This window comes from Capsicum annuum, chromosome 8 (assembly GCF_002878395.1).
Source record: "Capsicum annuum cultivar UCD-10X-F1 chromosome 8, UCD10Xv1.1, whole genome shotgun sequence".
Lineage (NCBI taxonomy): Eukaryota > Viridiplantae > Streptophyta > Magnoliopsida > Solanales > Solanaceae > Capsicum > Capsicum annuum.
The window spans coordinates 113624855-113640989 of record NC_061118.1 but is presented as its reverse complement, the minus strand read 5'-3'; the positions used below and the strand labels follow the sequence as shown (position 1 = coordinate 113640989).

Below are 16135 nucleotides of genomic sequence, written 5' to 3'. Positions count from 1 at the left end.
TGAACGTGTGCTTCTGCCTTTCCTGCATATCATTTATTACACTGGTTTGAAAATATAAACCAACATTTGGACCGTCCGATCATTTGATCGGACAATTCAGATAAAAAAATAAGAAAGTAATTAAATATATAAAAAAAATATATATTTATACAAATATGTATAGAAAGTATAAATTATTTATAAAATTGCAAATTTCGGACCTTTGGATTGAAAAAATTATCGGATCAAATTAATTTGTGTCGGTTGGATGAAATAGTGAAGCGAACATGGAAATTATACTAAGTTTCGGGCTAATTTTGGGGCTCTTGGTTGAAATAAAATAGGAGTCGGGTTTGGGTGAAAATAAAAAATAAAATTGAATTATTGCTAGCCCGGATACTCCTTTTCTACTGAAATTAATTTTATTGATGCTCCCTAATATCCTAAAAATTATTTTTTAGTTTTAACATATATAAATTACAACTTAATTCTTAAAGCGTCCAATTTAATATTTTTTTTGTGTGATTTAATATTAACAATATATATACGTATGCAAAAATAAGAATGTAATGAAATTTACAAATATAATAAAAGTATATGTACATCTTAAAAATATATTTTATGTAGGTCACAATATTGCCTAAAGAATAAAATTAGAAAAAAAATGTGAATGCGATCACTAAAGATATTTTATTTTATTTGTTAAAATATTTAATTATATGAAAATATTTTATAATATGATAGCAAACTAGAAAACTTATAAAATAGAGATAAAAATATTAGTCTTATTTCTTATTTAATTATAAAATTAGTTAGAGCCAAGAACATCGATAAAATTAATTAGAGGGAAAGAGTGAGCCAAAATTGGGTGTCAACAGTTGCCCCTGAGTGGACAAAGATTTATGTGAAAATCTTTGGACAATCACGTTGACGTAACCAGTTTTGTCTCGGGCAAAACAAAATGTTTGAAAGATTATGGCCGGGCTCTGGTCTTTGAGCTGCCTACATATCTCGGGTTCCATGAGAAGTCGGGCCATTTGTTGTTCGAGTTATAGCAAAATTTTGATAAATATCAAAATTTACCCCAGTGTAGAATTATGGTGACACTGGGTTACTTCGAGGATGGAGAATAAATATTTTAGCATGAATGGAAAAGGATACGGGTGCAAGTCTCAAAATTGGTTGTTTGGAATAGTTGCGGATGAGGAGACGCTGGGTAGCCACATCTTTTGAGGATTTTGAGGGAAAGGGATATTGCGATCTTTTCAAAAAAAATGCCCCAGTGTCAAATTGAGATGTCACTGGGCGATGACACTAAGAATTATAAAAAATTAGAGTTTTGAGTTGAGTTTCTTTGCCGGAATCCTTGACGTAGCTAGGGATGCTTGACATTCCGCTAGCTTGCCCCAGTTTGCTGCTAAGAGGGTAGTTCCATGTTGTATTGCATATTCTTGCAAAACAGGTAAAAGTGGTGAAAAGTACCTGTTTGTTTAAAAATTATAAATTGAAATTGTAATTTAAAGAGTGGAGTTTAAATATTCAAACTAGTATTGTCTCTGTTTGTGAAGACAATCCAATTGGCAGGGCAATAACTAAAATGTAAATAACCTCCGTCGGTTAAGTAGCTGCTTGAAAGTGGAAGCCTCCGTCGGCTGAATAGTAATTGAAATGTAAATAGCCTTGCTGAAATATAAATAGCCTCTGTTGGCTGAGCAGTTGCTGAAATGTAAAGGGCCTCTGTCGGCTGAAATATAAATAACATCCGTCGGCTGAGCAGTTTGTTAAGAAATTAAAAGTTGTATTATATGCCCTATTGTTGGGGGCAGACGTGCCCTGTCCTATTGTTAGGGGCGGACTTGCCCTGTCCTATTGGTCGGGGCGTACTGCCCTGTTCTATTATTCGGGGCGGACTGTCCTGTCCTATTGTTTGGGACGGACTGCCCTGTCCTATTTTCGGGGCAGACTGCCCTGTCCTATTGTTTGGGACAGACTGCCCTGTCCTATTGTTCGGGGCGGACTGCCCTGTCCTATTGTTTGGGGCGGACTGCCTTGTGTTATGTTAGAGTTTTGTGAACATCTGTTAGTACTTAATGACCGAGTCTTAATAGGGATATCCTTTTAATGCGACCTGCAAAAAATCAAGAAATTTCTTTTAGAGTTAGAAAGTATTAGCGAATGAATTGCTAAAACCTGACTTCCTGGCTTGTGATAGAGTTATGATGTTGAGTTTCTGATGTAATGATGTAAGATACTTAACACGTGCCTCCTTGAGCATTATTATGACCTGCAAGATTCGAGAAGATTCTTTAGTGTCTTGGAATAATTATGGATAAATTGACGATACCTGGATTCTCAGCTTGTGATGGTGAGGCAGCATTTAGGCTTCCAATATGTTTAAACCTTTGTTGTAGCGATGTTGTACCTGCTCTCAAAGAAAGTTTCTTAGTTTGGGGAAGGGGTGTTGATTTTGTGTTGATCGAGAACTTGTCCTAACAGCTATCTCGTCCTTCAATCTTCCAACAATCCATAATTTATTCGGGATTTGGAGTAGTGACGCCTCCTAATCCTAAATGATGTGCTCATAATGTTATATCTTATAGCGGGGACTTTCTCCATTTTGATATTCGCTCTCAAACTTCTGTCAAAGCGACGCAATCGATGTGTCTTGAGGTGATAATGAAATTTTTGAAAGGCTAGAGAGAATATTCTATTGATACGATTGAGCCTGACTCAGCCTGCCTACGTATCCTATAAGAGGAATGAGGTTAAAACGTAGTTCTGCATAAGAAAAATCAGGAAAATTAGGAGGAGAATCAAGAAAGTCTAGCCACAAGGGTGGGCGGGTGGAGAATGGTAAGATTGATAATCAGGAGCTTACTTTCGAAAACTCATTTGGTCATTTGCTGAAGCGGTGTTTCTTACGTAAGAGTCTTTAACATCTTATCATTTTTTCCTTGTGTTAACAATTAACATCAAAGAATTCTTTAATTCGATCAATGCTTTTGTAAGTTGTTGGAGTCGATCAAGCGTTGAAATTTATATCTCAATGTTTTTTTCGTGTCATGGTTTTGAGCGGGAGAGTAGTGAACGCGTTGTGTAAGCTATCTTCATATGTAGTCTTGTTGACTTGCATTTTGATGGAAGCAAGAGGATTGGGAACATGTGCGAGTCTTCTCTGCGTAAACTATGAATATTTCTTGGGCGTTTCTTTGACAACTTCTTTATCTTGTGGGCGTCTTCGTTTATGAACTCTTTTTGGGTCCACTACAGTCATTCTTTCATGTACCTATTTGGAAGAAAATAACTTGCAACAACAGACACAACAACCCCTTTGGTTGTTACATAATCATTTGTCAGTTGAATATGTCTTCAAAGTGGGGTGCCCCTTTTGGACACCGACGACACTTTATGCAAAAAGGTCCCCGAGTGTGCTTCTTGCAAAGCTTGAATTGTTTCTTTCTCTCCCAGACACCGTAAGAGTACTCCTTCAAATGATCTTTTGTACAGTGTATCCTTATAGTAAAGGAAGTGAGGTGCTCAATGACAAATGTCTGTCCTTCTCCTTGGGTTATCTGGAAGTATCCCATAACATAAGTAATCAATGATAAGTTGTTGTCAATATTTTTTTTTAGCTTCAGATACGACAACAAGGTATTCAACTTTATTTTCTTCATCTTCAGTTGCTGGTGGTACTACCCATTCTTAGCGGATAGTGACTTGCGTCTGATTTGGAAGAGTCAGGGTAGAGGCCAAAGTAGCTAGGGCATCAGCTTGCTTGTTTTCTCTCCTTGGCACATGTTGGAGGGTTACTTCTCCAAGCCACCCCATTAACTTCTGTGCATAATCATGATATGGTCGTAGCTCAGGCTTTCTAACTTTATAGCTTCCTAAAAGCTGCTTGATCAACAATTGGGAGTCACCAAAGACTTGTAATTGCAGTTGTTTCATGTCAACTGCCATCTTAAGTCCAAGTATTAAAGCTTGATATTCAGCAACATTATTAGAGCAATGGTATGTAAGGGTAAAAGTGTATGAGATGACCTCTTCTTGTGGAGTGACGAACACCACGCCGGCACCAGCTCCATCTCGATGTGCGGCACCATCAAAGTACATCTTCCATGAGGGTTTAGCTTCAATAACCATTGCATCTTCATCAGGAAGTTCATCGCTCAGTTCCCAGTCATCAGGTATTGGGTGATCTGCCAAGAAGTCAGCCAAAGCTTGTCCTTTTACAGTCTTTTGGGGGATGTACACGATCTCAAACTGCTAAAATTGAAGGTACCTCCTTGCAAGTCGATCACTGAGTACTGGTTTCGACATCACAAACTTGATGGAATTTGCTTTAGACACAAGACGAACAACATGAGCTTAAAAATAGTGTTTCATCTTTTGGATTGAGAAAGACAATGCCAAATATAACTTTTTGATCAGAGAATACTTCAGCTCATTCGGCGTCATCATTCTGCTAAAATGGTAAAGAGAGTTTTCTTTGCCTTCACTATTTTCTTAAGCCAGTAGTGCTCCAACTGACCTCTCTTGTGCCGCGATGCAGAGTATCAATGGTTTCCCAGGTATGGGTGCCGCAAGAACTGGTGGCTTCATTAAGTATGATTTGATACTCTCAAAGGAATTACTACAATCTTGGTCCCATTCGAAGGGAGTGTCCTTCTTCATGAGATGATTAAATGGTTGATATTTTCCGGCTAGGTTTGAGATGAACCTCCTTAAATATACTAGCCTTCCTTGAAGGCTTTTTAACTCATGAATATTTCGAGGCTCGTGCATCTTTAAAATTGCATCAACCTTGTCTTGATCAATTTTAATTCCTCGGTGTCGCACAATAAAGCCAAGAAACTTTCCAGAAGTAACTCCAAAGGCACACTTCAATGGATTCATCCTAAGTTGATATCTTCGAAGTAACTCGAATACCATTCTTAGATTTTTTAAGTGGTTGTCTCTCTTTATTGACTTCACTACTAGATCATCCACGTAGCATTTAACATTTTTATGGAGTAGGCCATCAAATATGTTCTTCATAGCCCTTTGATAATTGGCACCAACGTTCTTCAAACCAAAAGGCATCACCTTGTAGCAATAAATACCTTTGGGCATATGAAATACAGTGAGTTCTTTATCTTTTGGCGCCATACGAATTTGATTATAGCCAGATGAACCATCCATGAAGGACATTGCCTCATAACTAGTGGTGGCATCAATCATCAACTTTGGTATAGGGATTGGAAAGTCATCCTTAGGGCAGGCGTTGTTGAGATCTTGAAAGTCAATACAAACTCGAATTTGGCCATTCTTCTTCCATACTGGAACAATACTTGAAATCCATTGGGATATTTGACTTCACGAATAAAACCCGCTTCAATGAGTTTGTTAACTTTATTTTTGATTAAATGAACCAACTCCGGCCTAAAGTGTCTTTGGGCTTGCTTAACAGGACGGGCACCATTCTTGACCTCCATCTGATGGACCGCTACTTTCAGATCTAAGCCAGGCATTTTCTTATAACTCCAAGCGAAGACATCTATATATTCTTTGAGTATATCCATATACGCGATTTTTTCCTCCATCTTTAGAAAAGCACTCAAGTAAATTGGTCTTGGATCTTCATCGGTTCCAAGATTAACTTCTTTTAAGGGATATATTATGGCCTTCACTCCTTCTTCAAGTTGAGATGGAGCATCTCCAGTATCTTCATCCTCTTGAGGATCATCGTCGCTGATGGATATGTGGTGACACCATAAAGTATCTCTCATCTCTTCATCAATCTTCATTTGAGATGAGGCCTCATTCCCATTTTGGGCCGTAACATGATATGAGGAGTCAACACTTTCTTCATCTTTCTCACATTTCTTAGCATAAATCACAGTATGAGCCTTTTTTTTAACACCTCGTTGCATGAAACTACCAGTTCTGTCTTTCGCTTTATTCTAGAAGAAATCAAACTTTGGAAATCCTTCTGTCTTTTGAATGAAGAGTGCATCATCGTGTTTTGACGACTCCTCTTATGCTTATTACTTTTCTTCTTATTTAGAGATCCCAACCTTTCAAATATAGAAGTTCTTGCAGTTGATCCTCCAAGTCGGTCAAATACAGAAGGTTTTTTATTAGCAGTAGTGGATTTTTTTTCCACTGTGATATAATTATTGACTGCCCTTTTTATGGAGATACGAATTGGAGGTGGCTGCGTGTATCCTAGGCCTTCACGTGTCTGCCTGGTTGTACCCTCCGACGGAAGTTTTCCCAACCTTAAGGGCTCATTAGGATTGTATCCAACCTTTACAAATAGCTTGTATGCATTTGGGTCAAAGCCTTCTTTCGTACGCTTCGTAGGGAGTGCCATATCTTGTGGTAGATTTTGAGCCACAAACTCTTCAAAAAGTCTTAAGGATGGATTTATTGCATCAATCTTCCTGATAGGTAAAGTTATCCCCTTTACACATTATCTTGGGAATACGATGGGTGATCTTTCTCTTTCTTTACCTTCGGTACGTAGCGAAGAATGGGAGTTGCCTTCTTTTTTCGTAGAAACGATACTTTCTTTATTTGAAGTGGAGAGAGGCTTCTTGTTAGCGACTTTTTCGACAGTCACTGCGACCTTCTTAGATGCAAGATCGTCACACTTGGTCTTGGTGACATCTTCAACCATTTTCTCATCCACAACATGATTCTTTAAGTAGAATTTTGTATCGACAAAATATGACTCAGCTTCAGTGAATGGCTTGTCATCGGCAACTATCTTTCTTTCCCCTCCACCTTTAAGGTACTTCAAACATTGATAGTAAGAGTATGAGATAATTTTGTTCCCGTGCACCCAAGGCCTACCAAGCTATATATTGTATGAAGTTTTGGCATCGATCACATGCATCAATGTGTTTGATTGAAAATCATCCATATGAATCCCCAACTTGATATATCCCATGGCCCTCTGGCCCCCTTGGTTGAAGCCTTGGATCAATATACGGCTTTCGTCTAGTTTGCTAGTAGCGATACCAAGTTACTTCATCGTGCAGATGTGCAGGATGTTGACTCCAGATCCCTCATCTATCAAGATTTTATTGATCATCACTCCTAGAAGTTTACTCACCATGTATAAGGGACGGTTATGTAGGGCCTCACCAAGCAGAAGATCGTTATTTGTGAATGTGATTTTTGTATCACATACATATGCCTCTTCGCCAAGAGTTTCAACAAGCTTTTCGAAAGGTGAAGGAACTTCCATGGGTAGATTCTCACCCTTTGCCCCCTCTTTGGTGGTATTAAAACAAGACGCCTCAAGGTTGACTTGGGCAGTCTTTATACGAAACCAACTCTGTAAGAATTCCTCTAAAGTCATCGGACGTCGAGATTTTTAGGGGTAAAGCTCCATCACTCTCATCTTTTTTGGGAATTTAACCAACTTCTGTTTCCTTGGTTTCTTCACCATTCTCCTTCTAGTTGGCTGCTTGGATGACTCTTTTTGTAGACTTATCTTCTTGTGTTTGCGCCTGGTCACCAGAGTCCAACCTTCATCATCACCTTCGTCAACTGAAGACCTTTCAGGCTCTAATATTTTTTTATTATGCTCTTCGATACATATTTGGACTGGATCGAGCGAGCCAAACGTGATGGAGATTTGATGAGAACTGGCCATCTCACCATCGAAGAAGATCTTCTTCTCTTTTGCCAGTTGCATGACTTTATCTTTAAAGACAAAACACTTTTTCAGAGGGTGCCTTATGAGCCTATGATGTGCAATAATTAGGGTCATTGGTTCTTCCAGCTTCGTTGAGACGCTTCATATCTGGGAGTTCAATGAGCTTATGCTCAAGGAGTTCATCGAAAATCTCAGTAACATCAGAATCGAGGAAGGGATATTCCTTTTCTTGCATCTCCTTCAAATTTTTCTGATTCGGACGTGCTCCAGAAGTCGTCTTCACGCTTTGCTTCTTGCTCACCTTTGTGGTGACCTTCACAGGAGACACATCAATATTCATGGACTCCTTGTTATCATTTTTGGGGAAAAACTTGCCCCATCTTTTGGGTTCCTGCTTATCCTTTCCCCTTCGAGGGTCATGGATAGGCGTTAATCCCTTTCCAGCAGAAGACATGCTCAACTCCATATCGTGAGCACGGTTAGCTAGCTCTTCAAAGGATTTAGTCTTAATGCCTTGCAAGATGTAGAGAAGTTCCCAGTGCATTCCTTGGACGCACATATCTATTGCAGAAGCTTCGCTGAGCTTATCTTTGCAGTTTAGGCTGGCATTTCTCCATCGATTAATGAAGTCAATGATTGGTTCGTCCTTTCTTTGTCGAGTATTTGTGAGCTCTACCATGATCACTGTACGCCTTGTACTATAAAAATAATTTAGGAACTCGTGCTCTAATTGCTCCCAACTATCGATAGAATTAGGCTCAAGGTCTGTATACCAGTCAAAGGCATTTCCCTTTAGGGAGCGAACAAACTGTTTGATAAGATAGTCACCGTAAGTTCCAGTATTATTATATGTCTCAACAAAGTGTGCGACATGTTGTTTTGGGTTCTCTTTACCCTCAAATTATTGATATTTGGGGGGTTGATATCCGGCAGGCATTTGGAGGATATTTATCCTCGCAGTGTAGGGCTTAACATACGCGAGGGAAGACTTGGTGACAACATCATAGTTGTCTTTGAGGGTCCCTTCAATGAATTCCCTCAATTGCCCAATCGGGATCATTCCCTCAGAAGAAACTTATACCTCTTTAGTCGGTGTGTTTGTTTCACCAGATTTTCTATCTCATGAACCTTTGGAGATTTTCCAGGCGCATGGCTAGACTCTCCGTCTATCAGGCTTTCCACTCTTTCCACTATCTTATCAATCCAAACATCTTGATTTTGAACATATTTGGTCAGGCTTTCAATTGCCTTTGTCAGATTCACAAGTTGCTCCTCCATAGACAAGGCATCAGTCACCATCGCTTGCATAATCACTGGAGATGTTAGAGAGTAACACGAATTATCGCACAAGTTGATCTTTGAAGTGCTTAACTTATGCGGTGTGGTCGGAGATGATGAGTTGTTTGAACGATCATCGCTCTTTGCGCCATATTATTTTGAACCGGAATGCTTAAGTAGAGCTAGAGTCTTCTTAAGCGATTCTGCCACACTGCTTCCTCCTTCCGAAGCACTTGCATTGGACTTCGTTCCTTTTAGGGTTGAAGATCCAAAAACTAGAGTTGGCACGGACGACACTGGAAGTGTTTGTTGTCCTAGCAAGCCTGCCTTTCTCCTCGTGACAGTTCCTAAGCTTTCGAAAGTAACACCAAGAATGCTTTCTACTTCAGCAGTTGATTAAGAGTTGACCTTCTTGGAAGTCATTTCAATGTTGTTGAACTTTGCAGTAGAAAAAGTTGAGATGAGAGGTAGAGATCGTCCAACTGGGCGTGCCAGAATTTGTTGGACAGTAAAATTCTCGAAGGCCAAAAATATATAAATCGAGACAAGAAAATATTGCAACAATTAATTTATTGATTTCAATATGTGAGTGTTACAATCTCTATGAATCCTCTGATTCACCTTTTCAAATATAAATTCAATGGCTTAAAGCGTGATCTTGAATTTGAACTTGATTTGATGGACTTGAGAAATTTGATCTTGACTTGTTCTTGAATTCAGGGGCTTTTGAGCTTGTTCTTGAATATTGCGGTCTTGATCGTCTTGATCTTGAATTTTGATGAGCTTGATTTGAATGCTTGAGCTTTGAAGAAAAATTGTGGCGTTTGATCCTCGAGCTTTCTCTTGCTTCTTGTTAGCGTTTTGGGGTCCCTCTTTCTGAATTATGAGACCCCCATTTATAGTTGTTGAAAAGGAAGAGTCATGATAATGATGGACTTTCTTTAACCAATCAAATTCAAGTGACGTGGCGCCTTTTATGAGCTTTGATTTTATTGGGCCTGCTACATTATTTTGACATGTGACATGGTCCTATTGGCTCATTCACTTGACTTGGCATGCCACGTCATTTGACACGTGGCGTTTATTTAGGCTTGTAAAATATGACAATATCTTGGGCTTAGCAAAGTGGACTCATCATTTGTAGCCCAAATCAATGGGCTAGCCCAATGAAAAAATGAACTTTAATTAAATCCATATATGTTTGGACTTAAATAATTAATCTAATTATATTAATCCGCAATATTTATTTAGGACTAATATATTTTGAATTTAATATAATTCGAATTTTGTATGGATTTAAATCTTCAAAATTGCATCACCCACAATACCATAAAAGTGTACAAAACTCAAACAAGTTTGGAAGCTTTTTGGTGTTTCAATAGGTGTTTTGCTATGTATTTTCTCAGCGAATTAATTTGATGAAAAATAAATTTAAAAAATCAAATTTAATAGCATAAATTTTCCATTAATTTGCAGTGAAAAAACCTCTAATTCCAGTAGTATTATATGTCCATATCATCAAAGATGGCCCCCATAAAGTAGGCAATGCAGTAATCACTATCCCTCACTCTTCAACTTTCTTTCTCAGCAACAAGAAAAAAATGCAATCTTTAAAAGAAAAAGCATCAGAATGGAATCAGGGCAGCTCTACCTAGTAACAAAAATGGCAACCGTGTAAGGACTCATTTTTCTTTAGCAATAATAAATTATATATTTTTATTAAAAGATTATTACATATTATTTATAGCAAAAGAAAATTTCTTATAAAAAATTAAAAAATTATTAAAAAAATTTTGATGTATTTAAAGTATGTCTCAATAAAGATTAAATACATTAATTTTATTAACAAAAAAAATTATTAAAAATCATCTATAATATTTATAACTTTGCATCTCAAAATTTAAAATATAGACTTTGTTTAAAAAAAAATATTTTTTCATAAAAATTTAAGGTCTTTGTTTGATTTTCGCGACCGGAGTGGGGTTGATCCAAAGGATGCAGTGGCCATTGATGACACCAATCTCTTTGAAAAACTTGGTCTTCAAACTTTCATCAATCTCTCTACCAATTTCTACAACAGGTACAAAGAGCCTTTGTTTTTTCTTGATGTGTGTACTGTTTCTGCAGATTGGTTTTCAAGAAAAATAGTTAAAAGTTTGAGACTTTTGCTGAATTGAACTTAGCAAGTATTCTGATTTGAGCTTTCTGTTTTTATTGCGTCTCCCTTTGTTGTCTACTTTTTTATGAGTTGATGAAAGAGTTAACTCCTAATTTTGCTTATTAGATTTGCATATGGCTCAAAGTTTTTTTTGAATATACTTTTGTGTTGTTGCTTACATTTATTACTATGTTGTAACATTATTCTTGTAGTTTGTGCTTTTTTGAAAGAAAATATTTTATTTATAAACTCAACTAATTCTCCTTTATTCTCTTTACATTACAATTCTACTGTTATTTTCCTTACATCAAATATGTGACAAAAGCATCCTATTTATAGCACAAGAATAAAATTAAATTAAACTAGGACTAGAAAATTATTCCCATATGAACTAGGACAAATGAATCCTAATTCTAATTAGACATGGATTAAATAAATATTAAAAATGTTAAATCCTAAACAAATAAGGACTCCTACTCCAACTTTGAATTATTATTTCCAACATTCTCCCTTAATTCAAAGTTGTATACTCTGGTCTTTTCTTGTCATTGTTGTTGTATTGTAACACTTCTCTCCAACCTTCAAACTTATATACTCTAGACCTTTTCTTGTCGTCATTGTAGTATTGGAGAATTTCTTTCCATTCTTCAATTTCTTGGTTTAATTCCAATATAGCCTTCCTTAAATCAAAATTTTTAAACTTGAGCATGTCTTGAATAATATCATGTCTTTGTAGAAGTCAAGTACCTTAGACTTTTCATCAATTTCCTAAAATATGTAGCGTCAACAAAATTATGGATGTGATCTTTAGTCAGCTTCTGTTTCACTTCAATGCGATCCAATGTCAATATATCTACGTTTGTCAATATATCATTGGTCAGACGTGCTAGACTGGTGGTATATATGGTTTATAGCTGCCCGCCGATAGCGAAAACTTTTGATTCTCCACCAAGATCGTATAGGCTCTGATGCCAATTTGAAGGAATTGATGAGATCGTATGGTTTCTTGCTCCACCTCGTACCCACTTTTTACATAAAAACATGGACAAAATCTGCAGGCTCTGCCATAGCCATATATCTACCATCGGATGTGTAGCAGGTTGATCAATAGCTCCTATGTTACCCTTCAAAGCAGCGACTGATTTGGAAAAGTTCCGAATATCTCATATCCTGCCTGTTTTATCCTGATTTCCAGTTGCAAAGGTTAGGCCATCAGGATGCCATGCTGGTGCGAATGAGTAGTCCACATGTCCACACAAAGGAGCAACATCCTTTCCGTTCCTGGAATCAACCAATATACCTTCAGGATGATCCCCAACTTCTATGAGAAGTTTGCCATCAGGGCTGAGTGATGTATGATTAACTAACCAGGGAAACGGAAATGGTCAGACAGTTGAAATTTCTCCAAATCGAAATCTCTAACTCCACAATCATTATTTGAAGCTATAAAATGAAGTGCACCACTGCGATGTTGTTAATCGCACTAGCAGTGGTAATGGCATTATCTTCATATGTTGTCCAAGAACAAAAGCAAACTCCAGGCTTATCTAAATGTCCAAGAACAAGAGCAAACTCCAGGCTTATCTAAATAATTGCAGATACGTTCTCCTCGTAGTTCACCAGCAACAAGCAACTTATCTTTCACACCAATAGTGCTTACTTGGGTCTGCATGAATCCCTCTAAAAGGCTTTCAGGATGTTTCTCACGTGTGCTACATGCCCAGATAAATTGAGAACTTACCGTACTCGCGCAGGTCAATGATGACCAATGAATGACAGAAAAATGTGACATAAGGTACGCATCATGCTTAGAAGTTGCCCAGACCAAATTCCTCAGCTGGAAGTGGAAGATCGTTCATTTAACAGATCTTGAATTACGTCTGAAATCATAGTATAAACCTTCTTTCTTTGTGGTTTTGCACTCTAATATCTCACCAGATTGAGGAATACTTTCATAATTCTTATATTGTTCTAGTCTTGTTTGCCTGTATTTCTCCCTGGGTAATGTAAGCCTTTTCCAAGTGATCCCTTGAATGTCTTTGCTACTCCTGGCCTCAGCAACCAAGCATCTTGCGTTCTATTATTCATGTCGTCGTACTCAAATATGTGACAGAGCACTCCTATTTATAATATTAGAAATAAACCAAATTAGACTAGGACTAGAAAACCTATTCACATATAAACTAGGACAAACGAATCTTAATCCTAACTAGAAATGAATTAAATGAATACCAAAAACACTAAATCCTAAACAAATAAAGATTCCTACTGCAACTTTGAATTATTATTTCCAACACTTTTGATAACTATACCCCCGTTATTTTTTGTTTTTGATAACCATGGAATCCGGACGAGCTTTCACGCACCACAACTAATTTCACGGATACCTGCCACCTCCTACCATCGTTCTTTTTTTTCTTTTTTTTGTCAAATGAAAAAAATTAAATCAACCAAGTAAGCATATATACATCCACTAGTCTGTTGGACTCATGACTAGATCAAATTAAGACCACTGTAAACTTTACACTATGCTACTATACTCTATCTGAAAGCTGCATTATAAACTCAAGGGTAGCCTAGCATGTTATGCAAAGCCTTTCTCCATTTGTATTCTCTTTGTCCCACTAAGTGCACTTGAAGTGCAATGTCCTTGATGATGTTTTCACTGTCCCGATGCTTCTGCTGGAACCTGCAACCATTACGCTCCATCCAAACATAGTAAAATGTAGCAGCATACAGGAATCCTGGTCCTTTGTGGATTGCGATTGTTTACCATTCGTGATAGCCTTGTGATTTCTTCCTTTTTGTTATTACTGTTCCTTTTCTAAATGCATTTTACTGTTTTTCTTATTAGTTGTTATGTTTTCTTCATTGTTGGTTTTTCTTTGGATAACTACTTTGCTTTGCTGCACTTGCCTCTCTACCTCCACGAGGTAGAAGTAAGGTTTAGTATATTATCCTCTCCAAACCCCACTCTTGGGATTTCACCGAGTATATTGTTTTTGTTGTTGTATTTATTACCATCTAATGTTTACCTTTCATGATGTAAGAAAATCGACTCTTGTTTTTTGAATTGAAATTAGGGTGTATGGTGACGAGGAAGAGCGGTTTCAATTAATTTTCTCTAATTCAAGTAAAGAAGAAGCTATTAGGAATCAATATGAGTTTTTTGTGCAAAGAATGGGAGGGCCTAATTTGTATTCCCAGAGGAAAGGTAATCAAGCGTTCCCTAAAGACCTTGTTACTTTCTTTTCTAGGTTATATATATAAATATGTCAGTTTCAATTGTAACCTTTATCTATTTTATAATCGAGAAATCTTCGAGGGTTCATACTGTACAATTTGAAAATGGGCTCAAACCTCAATTAAATTTCTGCTTTTTTTCTATGGCAGAATTTGAATGGTGACGCGCAACTAATCCACATCACGTGTTGTGCTCTTATCACTGGACCAAAACTCTGGGGCTATGATGACCTTCAACTTGAACCTTGAAATTTTGGATAGCATAAAGTTAACTAGATAGCTTCTTTTGATTATATATGTGATAAAGATAATTTGCAAAAGAAATGAAGCATTTTCCCCAAATGGTTCCCTTATTATAGTCTTCCTGAATGTTTATGTTGTACAGAACTAGTATTATTAGTACTACTGCCTGTTGAACACTAAAAGACACTGTCCTTGGTGTGCTTGTGTTGAATTTTAGATATAGCAACTAAAATGCTACCAAACATGGTACCAATTTATAGATGAATAATTTCCTAACCAGCAATCAAATAACCCACATAACTACCACATGTATCAGTTATATGAGAATCTATGTATTATTTTATTTAGGATAGAATATAGAATAATTCATATAAATCCTGCTTAGCTAATCCCTACATAACTAATACCGGCATAGCCAACAACCCAACGTCCCCTAAGTTCTGATCCTTTCTCAGTGTCTGGACTGTGGAACATTTCAAGAATAAAATCAGTTGTCATTTTAATTAGTTGTGCAACAGAGAAAGAAACTGTCAGCAAGATAGCTTGAGCAATTCTCCTATGTAGTGTTTATTTGGAGTTTGTGCAGGCCGTACAACACTGATTAACTGCCACCGCACATTTCCTGTGACTCATGAGGCTGCAGAGAGATGGTTACACCATATGCAACAAGCACTGGACAGTACTACAGATATTGACGAAGATTCCAAAACTAGAATGAACAACTTTTTTAGGTATAAGCTAATGTCATCTGAACTATCCCAAGTAACCAAGAACACTTATATTTATGCAGAATAGTTACATTTGTTTGATTTTGCAGGCACACTGCATTCTTTCTGGTGCTGGAGTTGAGTTGAAGAATAAAAAAAAAAGGAACAGGATGTAAGAATTGCAGTCACCACTAAGCCAGCTGCGTGTAATTTGACTATATTGGTCAACGAACTATGCCTCAATCCGAAACCAGTTTGGATCGGCTATATGGATTCTGACTGGCTCATGACATGTAATAATGAAGATTAGATCATAAAATCCTTCGGGAATTACTTCAGTCTGCAATTTTGTGAGCCATTGGAACACCTTACGTAATGTCTTGCGTCCATTTAAATTGCTTAATGTAAAAAAAGAAAATGCACTATTGCGACTTGCAAGGTTCAACATGAATCAGAACCTTTATTAGAGCATAAAATGCAAAGAATGGCGATTTGGTGACATTAATTTGAGCCTGGAAAATTTAGTATGAATATCTAAAGAATTCACATATCAAGAATGTTTTATGACTTCAAACCATCACAGTAGTGCTCGTCTTTTGGATGAGTAAAGTAATTAAAGAATAAGTTAGTGCTCTTCTTGATCAATCAATAGAGACGATATCCTCAAATTATCCATCCATCTTTGACGTATACCTATATAATATAAATCACACGATAACTTTAGGGTCATTGGTATTAATTAGGGTATATAGAAGTGATTGAGCGAGCCTCAAGTGTTGGGCGTTAGTCGTTAAGACATTTAAGAAGCACATTTGGATACTTCATATTCCAAACAATTCGTTATTCGAATGCTGCTTTTGACTCAACTAGGTGTCAATT

At 37.1% G+C, this 16135-nt stretch overlaps 1 protein-coding gene and 1 long non-coding RNA gene across 2 annotated transcripts; both read left to right on the top strand.

The window, feature by feature from the left end:
* The first annotated feature begins 10395 nt into the window (after window positions 1-10395).
* Window positions 10396-15757, top strand: LOC107839072 (two-on-two hemoglobin-3). Its single transcript, XM_016682421.2, is given in 6 exon segments — window positions 10396-10579; window positions 10857-10985; window positions 14147-14277; window positions 15136-15280; window positions 15367-15383; window positions 15386-15757. Coding segments are annotated over 6 exon segments (513 nt in total). The 5' UTR covers window positions 10396-10535; the 3' UTR covers window positions 15433-15757.
* LOC107839074 lies at window positions 10992-13035 on the top strand. Its single transcript, XR_001665004.2, has 2 exons — window positions 10992-12162; window positions 12259-13035. It is a non-coding gene; the product is annotated as an uncharacterized LOC107839074 (long non-coding RNA).
* Window positions 15758-16135: the final 378 nt, after the last annotated feature.